Below are 13,968 nucleotides of genomic sequence, written 5' to 3' on the forward strand. Positions count from 1 at the left end.
CATACAAATATGTGTTCCAGAAGCTTCATACAAGTTCATGTCCTTTGAAATATAACTGATTGAAATATTGTCTGAATTTGATGCTTGGAGCTGGGTGGCAGAGATGGGGGTGGATTTGCCTGTTATCTGAGAGTACTGGTGAAGAGAAGTAGTCTGGAGTCGTGAACAGAAGCCTTCACATGCTGCAAATCAGAGCCTGGGTTGGCACTACCGCTACAGGGAGAATCTCTACAGAGAAGATGAGGGAAGCTAAGATGATGGCATAGCTGATAAACAGGCGTGAAAGATCCAGTATTGGTCTCTCTCCCCCACTCCAATCTCTCCCCCACAAGGCCTGAATCTCTCTGTTACCTTCACAGAAAAGCTGCCATGCAGGGTAACAGAGAAAAATTACTTTTAATGGCTGTAAGAATCTGTGTCTACCTCAATATCAGTCTTCCAGATGTTATTATGGATGGCATTGCTTACAGCATTTTAAGAAGCCTTATGAAGTCTATCCACTAGGAAGCTAACATAAACAGAGATTAACATTTGGCCATCACGTAGCAAAACCAATTACACCATTAAACAAAACTAACCAATGAGTTCTGAAAGGAATCTTATGTCAGCCAAAATTAATGTCATTCAAATAAGGCTGAATGAAGAAAAATGCCAAGGCCTGTTGTAAAGCTTGTAAACTCTGTATACACCCATTTATGAAAAATCTCTTATATCTCAACATATTTCACAATTAACAATTACAAATACTTTGAAAATAAAGTCATTTGTCTGTAAGTTCCCCTAAAGGAACAATGGTTGGCAAAAAACAAACGAAAAAACTGACAGGCAACAAAAAATATTGTTTAAAGGCAACAACAATTTATTTCTCCTAACTGGTCCATTTTTATCCCATATGGAATTGAGAAACACTTGAAATACTTGGGCAAGTGTTTAAGATAGGGTATACCCACTATAAAGTAAGTATTCACTAGTTCTACTTTTAAAACTTAAAAACACTATAACAATATGGAGAGAATTTTGTCTATTTCACCTAGTCCAAGCTTGACTTTAATATAACTTGAAGTTAGAATTTTTAAATAAAAAAAATTATTATGGATAAAGAATTAAGCAGTACATACACTACGTATGTGGCACTACTATAGCTTTGTCCTTTACTTCAATGTCAAATGAAACTCAGGCTAATCATGCTAATTTAAAAGACAAAACTACAAACTGGTCCCATAATTACCTAAAGAAATGTCCACTTGAAATTGTGGGTACTTCAAACAGAATTGTGTTCTGCATAATAGTGGTAAGATATAACAACTTAGGCCTTAATCCTCAGTCTTTTATATTTATGTAATCAAAACTGAATAACTTGCTAGGTATCTTATGCTCCAAACATTCAGCTTATTAATTCAAATACAAATCATATGCAAATGTTATTAAACTAATAAATGCAAAGTCTGCTTGTCCTTGTTGGCTCCTCTTTCAAAACCTTCAGAGGTATATTCTGAAACATATGAAATTCAAAGACTCCTAATAGAAAACCGTTTTCCAGCAAGTGAAGAAGCTTCAGTTACAGTTCTTTTCAGGATAGTAGTGGCTCACAGGACATGAGGAAGCTATTCGTATTAATGCAAGTCATTTAGGGCAAGCTGCATGTTGCATATTCTAATTGTAGGTGAGATTACTACAGTAAACTAGCACAAGGTACTAGATTACTACGCACTAATAATTTTGATATGAAATATTTGTTATGCTCAAGAAAACATTAAATAGAGGTTATACAGTTAGAAAAGCAGCATCAAATTGAGACGTTTTAGTACTAGTAGTTTATCAGGCAAGACATCCATTTTCTCTTTTAAAATCCATCCAAATGAGGAAGGATACAGATGTCATGCTTTATCTCAGAAAAATCACACTTTATTTTTTTTGCAAAGAGCAAACAAAATCAAAAAATCTCATCTAGAAACCTATACTTTTTGGCATATAATTTTTGGTATACAATTGTATAACTATTCATACAATTATTGATATATAAATATTCATACAATATTCAATTTGGACCTTGTATTTATGAATTATGCATTTTGCTGTGTTTTGGCCCTATTTTATCACAGAAATTCCTATGCAGAAGGTCTGCAACCATTAGAGAAAGCTATCTTCCAAAATCTGGGAAATCTGAATATCAACCAAAAAAATTGTTTTGAAGCAATGTTATACTATGATCAGGACCATTAGTCCAGAAGGAAATAAATAATTCTGTATTCAGAGCAGGTGCAGAACTCAGTGCAGTAAATAAAATCCAGTATACATTTTGAAGAATGCATAAAACAGAATATTGAATGGTTGTTTATTATTTAGCCATCATTTATGTTTTGCAATAAATGAAAGAAGGAATTTTTAGAAACAATACAAGAAAATGTAATTAAAGATTATATTGCTTGAAAAAGAACAAAAAATTAAACCTTTACTCCAGCATTGCTTAACATCTGAGTATTTGACTTTTGTAATCTTTATGTTCTTAGAACAAAGCTATTGGCAGCTATCTTTTTTTTTTTTATAACATTCATTTATTGCATTGATATGCAAGACTGAACCATTCCTAAACTGTTGGTTCTGCAGTATATCTATCTATATGTATGAATATAGATGGATAGACACATGTATATACATATGTACATATATACACACAGATATATATGCAGATACATAACCCTCTACACATAGAGTCATCTTATGAGAAGGATGATTTTGCTCCTAAAACACTGAAAGAGATTTGGTTTAAATTCCAGCTCAACATCTGTATGTCACAGATTTCAAGCTGTAAACTTTGGAGAACGTTAGTCCCCTTTCTTTTATTCTTTGTCCTATCTTTGTATCAAAGTGATACATGTATCATGAGATATATGTTGTCTGGGACAATGGAACTAGCATTAATAATAGATATGCAGGAAAACCAAAGATAAAAGAGTTTGCGTTCTAAAGTTCAGATCTTGCAAAGATGCTTATATAGCCTCAATGCTGACACTAGTTTTAATACATACTGAAACTTAGCATATGCAAAGCTGTTTCAAGATCTACCCTCAAATGACTCTTTTGTTTTAGATGTATTTTCTTTTCAAACAAACATTAATAAAATAGAAGCAAAGCACAAATAAGGCAGGTAAAATGATTCTACCTCTCTTTCATCCATCTTCAGCCACTGTTTGGGATCATCCTCGGTGGCTAGGAAAGCTATCAGATCTAAGGCAGTAAGCCTTGTCTGACGTCTGGATGACACAAAAATAAGAACAGGCTTGGCTGGAGAATGACTCCGAATTGCTGTTGAGGAAAACAGAACTTGAGAATTAGGCCCCTTAAGGACTAAAATTAGAGTTTCTCTTTGCAATACCTAGACAGTTGATACACCTCTCTGCAGATGATATACAGGTATGTATACTTAGTCTCTATTCTGCCAGACAGATACAACTGAAGTTGTATACAGTTTCTACAGTGGTGGAGTCCCCATCCCTGGAGGTATTTAAAAGACGTGTAGATGAGGCACTTAGGGACATGGTTTAGTGGACATGGTGGTGTTGGGTCGACGGTTGGACTCGATGATCTTAGAGGTCTTTTCCAACCTCAATGATTCTATGATTCTATGAAGTGAGCATATACCACCTCTGAATCAAAGATCATATAACTATGCTTAGCTGAATCTGAAATAATTTGCCCTGCTACTTCAGTGATCATTGTAAGCTAAAGATTTAAGAGAAGCAGTAAGGAAAAAAAACCCACCAAACCACCACAAAACCTGGACAAGCTTTCTAGACTTCAAAGCTTGTGAATTTCTCTATCACAGCTTAATAACTATGTTATGTTTTTTCTGCCCTATTGGAATATGTTGTCTTAGGCTAAGTGCCATCAAGGCCCAAAACTTGCTTCCTGCCTGACCCAGAGCTCAGACTGCATAAACTCATGTCAGCCTGCAAAGGATCGCTTCAATCTACCAAACCCAGAAAAGGTAAAAAAGGTAGAAAGTGACTTTTCAATAGCTGCTTAGAAAGGTGGGCATTATGGTACAAAAGAACTTCGTTTCTGTTGTTTACTAATTAGTCTGATATATTTAAACCAATTATGGTTTAGGACTTTTTAAAAAAGCATTTTCTTGCTCAGCCCATGTTTGAAAAGTTTCAGGTTGCAGCAAAATTTTTATGGTCTCAGGAATAAGTATTGCCGTGGAAATGCTAAAATAACCTTGACTGTATCATGTCAAACAGGCAGGGAGAAAAACCCTTAATAGATCATACATCTACAGATTTTCTAACATCAACAAGCACTAGAAGTATAAACAGGTGTATACAGAATTTCAAATACTCTCTCTAAATCTCTTCTAAATCCATTTGTGTGTTTTCTCATGTAATTCTCGTTCTAGCAATTAAATTTATGCATTGTTAATTTCTGAAAACTATTTCATACTATCCACCATCACATATTATTCCCCAGCTCATGAATACTACCCAGCTTGTGCTCCTGCATATACACACACTATACAGTTGTGAAATTATTGAAATAGGATAATTCATGTGTATTTATACCTTACAACTATATATGCCAATATATCTATATATTTTAAAAGCCCAGCATCTAATGGATTTTTGTTGCTTCAGGAACAGGTGTGGCAGAACAGCCCAAGACAGATTTATTGTTCATTAGTGTTTTTGTACAATGCTCTTGTGGAGGTGTAAATAATCTGAGCTGTCAAGATTGGTCTCTAGTCCACAATCAATACTTTGCTTCTGTCATAAGGCTAATTAAAGCAGCTAAAAAGTCACCTCACAAATGTCACCTCACAATCAACAGCAGTTCACATTACAAAATTTATTTTGGAGGTTATTTTTAATTGATATAATAAATATTTCTTATGTAACCAAAACAAAACATGTTCAAATAAAATACGAGAGTTTTTCTTAAATCTATCCTGCTTGCCAGCTTTGTTAAGAAGAAAAAATTGAAAACAGAAGCATATCTGGATACACTACAAATTTTGAATTTTATGGATAATGCTTTGAAACTAGAAATTTGGATTTTATGGTTATTGCTTTGAAACTAGAATTATAGGAGGTTAGCCTGACTTGCAACTTCTGTTCACAATTTTTTTAATGCTTACATACAGTGGTCCATATGAAAATACCTCAGCAGATTAATAATATGAATGGTTTTATTACTTTCTAAATTTCAAATATTTTTACACAAATGTTTCTTTATGGTGTCAAACACTAAGAGAAAACACATTTTATTTCCCCTTCATTAGCACTAATTTTATACTTCTGTTCGAAATACATTACATTCCTCAGTTATACGTTGCATTTGCAGCACACTTTATGTTTCAGAGAAATAGCTTTGGGCCATTAGCAGAGCAGATTCCCCCTATACATGCCAAGAGTACGTACAGTAACACATGTTGTAAATGTGCTGCAAATGAACTGTGTGAAGTGCTCAAAGTCTTTTTTTCTTTTACAGAAAGAAGGAAAAAGTCTAGCAGCTTGTTGCTTACCCTGAAATGCAGGTTTGTTCATGCTAGCCATGCGAGGACAGTAATGCTGGCCAGGGAAGCCCTGAATGTGCACCTCCAGAGGAACCGGGCGTACTGATGGTCGGAAGTTGAACAGACCCATCTACAAGAAAACATTTTTTTCAAGTTTAACCTTGAATTATCTTATAAATTGCTATTTTATTTTTCTGCAGCACAAACACATATCCGTCTTCTGAAACATTTTTCATACCTGATTAATATTTAGCCAGTCAGCAAGGTCTCTGGCATTTGCTAAAGCAGTGGATAAACCAACTACTCTCACAGGCTTCTCTGTGTGAGATGAGATGAAGTTTGTTCGAGATACAATGACTTCCAATACTGGGCCTCTGTCATCCCCTAGTAAATGAAAAGTCCATTGAAAAACAGGGAAAAAGAAAAGGTTCAGATGTCAAAAAGTATATTGATGTCATAAGTACCAGCACACTTCAAATTTAGCAATGATTCTGATTAAAAACAACAAAACATGCTCACCTAGCAGATGGATCTCATCTATGATAAGAATGGAAACTTTCTGAACATAGCTTCTGTTCTGCCAGCTTCTGCTGACACCATCCCACTTCTCTGGGGTAGTAACAATCAGGTCAGCTTGGGCAATAGCTCTCATATCAGGGGTCACATCTCCTGTCAACTCTACAACCCTGTAATCAAGACAGACAGTGGCTTGGCTTTACAAAGCTTTAGAACATCTTAATGTTCAAATATTAACTCCTAAACATTAACTCTTAAAAGAGCGAAGAAACAAAATTAAACAAAGTCATTTTGTTTCTGGTCAAATACTTCTAACAGGATTTTCAAAATTGAAAATGGTACCAAATACCATTCCTTAGCAAAACCATATAAAAAGAAGAGGGCTAATATGAGTCCCAAACCATCTATGGTTAATTTTTCAAAATGAAGATAATATAAGAATATCAGTATCATATAATGTGAATCATAACATCCTGTCACAGCCAGGATGAAAGCTTTCTAGAAAGCTACCAAGTTGCTGCCTGCTGTTCTGTATAGATTTCTGGTTTGAATAACGAGGCTAGATGGCAGTGTATCTGCATTTGTTGGTGAAGTTCCATTAAGACTGGAGCAGAAATTATCCTGAGGTCATTTTTTTGGGAAGATTAGCAGAGTTTTTCCAATTGTTTGCCTTATTATCCTTTCAAGTTCTACAAACAGCATTTGAGATGATCCATCATTTTAGACTGAATATAATGGATTTTTGACATTTCTAGGACACATTCTACATGCAGTTGAACATCTAATAAAAATTCCTCCAAGTAATGTGTAACTTCTGTGCAAAATTTCAGTCAGATGTTATAGAGTAAATTTCAAAAAGGAAATATTACCTGAAAATATTGTAAAATTATGAGGCAAATAATTTATTCTTACAGACCATGAAAATAGTAGCAAAAAAAAAAAAAAAAAGAAAAGCCAACTAATAAGTCAGTGCTATGATAATAGCAGGAATCTCACTAGTAAATTCATGTACACAGAATAGCACCTCTTTTTACTGAAACCTGTGGTATGCTTTGAACTTTAACTTACAAAAAAAGCTGTATAAAGGAAAGGAAAAGGCCCTAAATAATGCATCCTATGGATATAATTTTTAACTCAAGAAAGTATCATTTTGGAAAGCATCAACATGACTGATATACCTTATATATCATAAAGTAATGGCTGAACTCCAACACCTGAGAAGATCAGCAAGAAATTAATGGTACCAAGCAATGAAATTATATCTAATTTATATATGAAGGACAATATATGAATACTAGTATACAGTTCATGCAACTCCTATGAGTTCCTTATCGCTGAGGTTTCTAAAGAAAGCTTATTTTGGATTGCAATGTCAATTTCCAAGGATACTGCAGAGAGAAATCTGAGCTTTACATTTGTTACACTGGCAAGTAATGAGAATGAAAATAGCTGGGTATCAAAGTGTATCCCTTTTTTAGTTTTGATTTGGCTGTCACTACAATGACTATTGATAGCATTTTTTATTTTTTAAGTACTAGAAATTTGAAGGACAGTATACAATCAAAACCTATTTTGAAATACTCAAAAGTATTCTGTAGATTTTATTCATACTTGATGGGCTGTTCTTTTGCTTCTCATTTCTCTGATTTGGAAAGAAGAAACATACTTTTTACCAAGTTTTTCTTCAATCCTAACTTTCCAGTCCTCAATTCTTTCACGAACGAGTGCTTTTAAGGGCGCAATATACACTGCCTGTAAAAGAAATGTCACAAAACCAGAAGTTAAACAAGAAACCTTTATTAAAGTGTACCTACAAGGAAAAAAAATATTTAATACTTGTGAGATTTCAACATACTCATTATCTGTAAAATGATTAAGGCCTGAGTTCCTTAAATGACCTATAACAGGATTATATTTAAAACAGACTTAACACTTGAAAATACTGCTTTGTTTCCTGAGCCATTAAAACAAGCAAATAAATTAAGAAAGAGAAAGAATAATTTCTTGAAATGGAAGTATTTATTATACTATTTAGTATCAGAACCCACTGATATAAATAGTGCCATTTTTTGCCAGGGCTATAAAATCTGCAAGCTAACATTCTAGAACAGAAATAATTAGAATTTCCAGCAAGCAATATCTTACCCGATTTCTAGTTATGTTGTTAAATTATTAAAATATTACCAATTAAATCAAAAAGCTGATTATTTTAAGCAAAATGTCACAATATTTTCCTCAAAAAAGCCTGCTGTGCAGGGGGGAATACTCTGACATGTAGAAACAATATTTATTTAGAGATTTATGGTTAAATATTCTGAAGCTTTTGAACATGAAGAAACCGCTACATGAAGAATTCACATACATTCTTTAAAATGTATAGGCATGTTTTCAGCTTTATTAAAACCTAAAAGATATATTCCTTTGAGAATTGGCTTTTTTGTAAGTCTAATAGATAAGCTGAAAATGTACCAGTGTCTTGTTTACCTCTCTTGGACTAACAAATTACATGAAGATACTGAAATTTCAGAGATGAATAAGGGATTTGTGTACAAGATTTCTGTTAATTTCAAAGGTTATTCTTTGGTTAAATCTCACAGTCAGATACAAATATCTTTTCCAAAGACTTTAAAACTAAAATGTGGTTAACCAAGACAAGATGGCTAAGTCAAGATACAGAGGTATATTCACTTTGAAAACAAAATCCCAAAAGCTGAGTTGTTCAGCTTTTAGACAATTTAAGAAATAAAACACAGGGGCAAGTTGGAACAGAAAATTGGCTTGTAGTAATTAATTGCGACCTATTTGTTTAAATAAGAGAGAGACTGGGCTAGTTGTAGTCACATGGAGGGGATCTAATAGCTATAAAACAGTACTACTGCTAGTAGAAGGAGATTAAAGCAGGAAATGCAGGTAAGTACAGAAAAGGAAATCCAGCATGCCTGTATGTCATGTTTTTAGGTTTAACTCTAGTTGTACACTGATTAATATATAAAGTTGAAATAAAAGCAAAATGTGCATAATGCAGTACCATTTTGTTTCCAGACAGGTATAAATTGGAGAAAGCAAAATTCAGTTTGCCATAGTCTTCTAGGCTTTTGTATTGCTGAAGACATGCCTACACAAAATGATTCTAGTAAACCTATTTTACAAACCTTTGATGTGGGATACTTGTTAAAAACTCTAAAGATGGCTAATTCAGCTGCAACAGTTTTTCCAGAACCTGTAGGCGCTCCAAGAAGAACATTACAGTCTGTGTGATAAAGTGTATGAAATATCTGGGTCTGGATAGGGTTGAAGTGTGTGAATTTGTACAGGAGTTCATATTCCCGATGTCCCAAGGCTGTGACAGGCAAAGGCTGAAGATCCAGAAGCTCTAAAAACACAAAATAATCATAAGTGCATGTCAAGAGATGCCATGACATAACATAGTTTATTATAAAGATAAAGATATTAACCAATACTTTAGTGGAAAACAACTTACATTGGAAATTGTTTTACTTAGTATCTCATATGACACATTGGGTCATTGTTAACTTCGATGAGGAATAATGAAAAGTTGATTTTATAGCTCTGAAGTATTTCTGCAAGTACTGTTGTTAGTATCCTGATATCTGTGAACCAGTCATTTGCATAAATTAAACTTTTTCTTAAAGCTGTTTCCTTTTTACCCAGTTGTAGTAAGTTCTAAACTCACTGTATTAGATTATATGTATGTCCAGTTTCTTATGATAACAGAATGCAGAGTCAGAGGACAGCATAGTCTGTATATTTCAGATTCAAGGAAAAAAATCTATTTAAGAAGGAAGGATTCTTTGGAGTTTCTAAGTTGATGGAGTAATACAAATCAGATGAGTACAACTAAATTTTGCATCTAATCCTTTAAACGTGTAATTAAAGACATAATCTTAATGAATAAACAAACAGCCTTTCAATATATGATGCTCAATATATCTTGAGGGCATCTGCTATCCAAACAATTAGAGATTGTGGAATTTGGAAGATGATATATATAACCAGATCGGATTTGGAATCCTACCAAATTAAGGAGACTGCAGTGATTCTGCTATGCAGATGCTTGCTTTGAAGTTTGGGTTTGTGTTTTTTTTTTTTGTGGCTGGAGGTCTCATTGTCTTTTCAGGGTGCTTCACATTAAGGTATGATATGGGAGTCATAAAATCTACTGAGGCAATGATGCCTAATATTCTTCACATGCTTTTCACTGATACCTTACGGCTGGTTTATCAGTCCCACTGAAACTGTGATTTCTTGGGCCCTGTTGAGGAGAAAGAAGGTTTTTTGCCTAGCAGGGCCTCTATGTACTTCATTGTTGAGTGGGAACCAGATGGGAATTGAAATCAATTACCATAAATCCTAGAGGCTCCATAACTGGTGATGTGTAAATATCTTTCTGTTTCTTCTGAATAGTAGTCAGTGATCAGTCAATTAGATAAAAAGGTTACACATGCTTTTCCAGACAGCGTAGGTACAGTATAACAATAGCTAAACACTTCACAAACACATGTGAATTTACGCATGCCAAAGGACAGCACCGTATGAGAACTGAGTATTTCTGAAGGCACTCACTTCACAGACTGCTAGATGAGCCAAATGTAATTACAGTGGAAAGGTTTTACAATGACATCAGGCACAATGAATGTATAAAGCAATTTATGTATCCAGAAAAAAAGAAGCAAAACACAAACATATGCTTCTGTGCCAAGTGTTAAAAAAGGAGGGGGAGGGGAAGGCCATGACTTGATCAGCAGTGCTGAGTTGAAATGCGATGTTTGGTACCGTAACAGTGCTTGCTATAATGAATTTATTTTAGTAAAAATAGTAAAATGTTTCATATTTTCAAAATTTTAACTGTTTGTTTTTTCTTTGCTGAATGCCATTTATAATACAACCATCCACTCTAAGATTATTTTTAACCAGTCCAGAAGAAACGTAACGCTTACAAGCACTAAGATAAGACATACAGTAACACAGAGATTTGCTTAGTTTTATATGACAGTTTCAATTTTCCTATGGTTTATAGAGAAACTGGAGTAACTAAAAGGCTGGTATTACGTTGAGATGAAATGAACTGCTTTTTGTTCAGGAATTTAAAATTTTAGAAAGCTTTAAAGTTAGTGAAGAAATAGTCTCGATAATACAAATATATCACAAAGTGAAATTCCATATACTTTTCTATGACGAAGCAGAAGGTAAGAGATTTATTGCACTATCATAAGGAAAATCAATATGAGCAAGATGAATTAAAACAAAATGATCAAATTTGAAGTTACCTGTGTGGGGTGGATGTCTCTCTGGAAGAATCAAATGTTGAAAATTTATGATACATACAGCCTCTGCTCCTAACCATCTATCGGACACAGCTCGAATGTAATATTGAGAAGGAAGAGGTTCAAAAATTGGGATTGTGAACACCAGCAGTTGAGGTTCTTTAGTAATGACCTAATGCAAACATGTAGAGAATAATTACTGCACAGACAAATCAGTAACTTGAAAAATCAGTTTGCCTCACTTCCATAAGCATTACCAACACAAAGCAATAAAGTATGTGTGCAACTCCATGTGCAAAACGTTCACATCTTTATAAAATATTTCACCACTGGGAATGGATTTTGTTTCCATGGACTTCAAAAGATAAAAATAAGGCTGGCTCTTTATCTTTTTCTTTAACAGACAAAACCATTACAGTCTTCCTTTTTTCACCTGGAAATAACCGTCCCACCAAAGGAGGAGGAGAAAAAGGGACATCTGAGATTAGAAAACATCTTTGTGGAAGTCCAAGCTTATCACGTATATCTGAAACTGAAAGCTGTGCTACTGATTTGAAAATCTGCTTAGGTCAAAATACTGTTTGACCTTACAAATCTGCATCTCACTAACTTTATTTTTGTCTTGCTATGAGATTCTGAATAAAATCCATTACCTGTTTTTTTTGAATGATGAAGTACTCTGAATGATAAATGTGATCATTAGTAGGGTCTTCTACCCAAATCCACCAGGGCTCTCCAACAGTGCCGTGTACCTTTAAGAGTAGAAAAGATAGCTTTGTTATAGTTGTAATGAGGTTCCCTAGATTTGCTGGGTATATCGGATATATTTCTAAACGATGTAGGCTTACAAAGGAATACAGAAATATAGAAATCAGAGGTAAGAGCAATATAACGTTTCTAATTAGATCAGTCTGCTAAAAGATTATATTTCAGTAAGAGTTTGCTTAAGGTACGAATAATATAAATGGACATGATATAAATGCAACTGAAGCTAGTGCCTCAGCTGTTTATAAATAGACCGAACTCCCAGGGTTTCCTCTAGGCTCCTAAAAAAGGACTCCTCCTCCTTTTTCCTCCTTGTACTTCTGTCTTCGGATTCTGTATAGAGGATTGTCTTTTGCTATCCACTGCTCATTTTTCAGTCAAAAACATTCTCTCAGGAAAAACTGGACACTGAATTGTGACATTCCTCTATCCTCCTCTCTCTCTTCCCCCCTCCTCTACAAAGATACAGTAAGTGGATTCAGAAGGCTGTAGATCTAGTCATTGCTACAGGTGAAGTGAGAAGACCGTAAATAGAGCTGTCTCTTGATGATTCCCATGCCATCTGGCAACACTTTATTCCATCCTAGATTTTTGTTTGTTTTGTTGTGTACCTTATTTTGCAATGCCAGCCGCAAATCATAGCTAGGTTGGATGCTCAGTTAAGAATTTTTGTTTCTTTGTCAGAATAAATGACTTGTGCCAATGTGCAAGCATTTTACTTAAATATCTAGGAAAGGAAGAGAAATGCACAGTAAAGGAGTATGGGAGACATACTATTAAATGAACATAGATTTCTGATGTTTCTGATGAGGACTATGACAAGGTACAAAACTAGCATGAAGATGAAAAAAAAGTTGGAATTATTCCTAAACTGTAGTTAATAGGAAAAAGCACAAAGCGCACAGTTGCTTCTAAAGGCAATTTGAACGCTACAGGAATCTGGTATTGATTCACGCAGCACACATTATTTTCAGCATAAGTCATTATTGTGTATGTGTTGGAAAACAGTCTGTACTGGCTTTTGAAGACAAAAATATGTACTAAGAATAGAACTAAGGTTCTTTTTTAACACGGTTGCACAATAGATAAGTAGACGGACAGTAAAGACTGTCACTCATTTTCATTACATTTGAGTTTCACTAGCAGCTTCACTAGGAACTGAAGCAGTGAAACTGAAAGGACACAGGTCACTGCAGGTGACATTTTGAAAAATTACAGTGAGACTATTACTTCATCAGGGTTTAGGAGAATTTAAGAGAGGAAAAAAGAATTAAGGAAGGCGATAAAGTTCAAAGCTCAGAAATTTTATTATCAGCTGTAACAGCATCTTAGTTTTGGAGAGTCCTGTGACAAAGCTGCATGGGGAAAGAAGGGCAATGTGGGAATAGGCAATGCAACACGCTCTCCAGTAACGATTCTCAAGAACTCTGGGGAGCTCTTAAGAACTGACACACACCTGTGTTTTGGGCAACCATTGCCCTACAACTGCATGTCTGATATATGACTTGGTTAATTAATACTAGCTGCATTATTCTGTATTTCTGCTGGACTCCTCCTGGCTGCAGTAAGGCTTACTTGCTCTGTCTGGGTATGTTTATAGTCCTTTGCTTCTAACAATATAATAAGAATTTTCCACCGGGATATGGCTCACATGCTTTTACTGAAGCTGGGCTCCCAGCACTGAAAACTGCAGCCCTTAAAGATCATGATGATGTCACATCTCAGGACTACCAAAACATATCTTCTTTCTCTTGTAAAGGCAAGTGCAAAATTTGTGATGAGATCGTTCTAGAATTAAGTACCCAGGTAAAGGAACAGTCTTAAAACCATGAAATGTTAGCCAAGTGAAGTATTTCAGTTAAGTATGGTATTGAAATTTTTAATATTCTG

The 13,968-nt window shown here is 34.7% G+C and overlaps 1 protein-coding gene across 1 annotated transcript in view; it reads right to left on the reverse strand.

The window, feature by feature from the left end:
- Positions 1 to 13,968, reverse strand: part of ASCC3 (activating signal cointegrator 1 complex subunit 3) — a 287,341-nt gene that overhangs the window by 65,756 nt on the left and 207,617 nt on the right. The window contains 8 exon segments of the mRNA XM_009285000.2: positions 3,164 to 3,306; positions 5,522 to 5,642; positions 5,751 to 5,896; positions 6,032 to 6,198; positions 7,695 to 7,780; positions 9,181 to 9,401; positions 11,317 to 11,485; positions 11,967 to 12,065. Of these exon segments, the coding sequence (XP_009283275.1) occupies positions 3,164 to 3,306; positions 5,522 to 5,642; positions 5,751 to 5,896; positions 6,032 to 6,198; positions 7,695 to 7,780; positions 9,181 to 9,401; positions 11,317 to 11,485; positions 11,967 to 12,065 (1,152 nt within the window).

The sequence above is a fragment of the Aptenodytes forsteri genome, unplaced genomic scaffold (genome assembly GCF_000699145.1).
Source record: "Aptenodytes forsteri isolate BGI_AS27 unplaced genomic scaffold, ASM69914v1 Scaffold171, whole genome shotgun sequence".
NCBI classification, from domain to species: Eukaryota; Metazoa; Chordata; class Aves; order Sphenisciformes; family Spheniscidae; genus Aptenodytes; species Aptenodytes forsteri.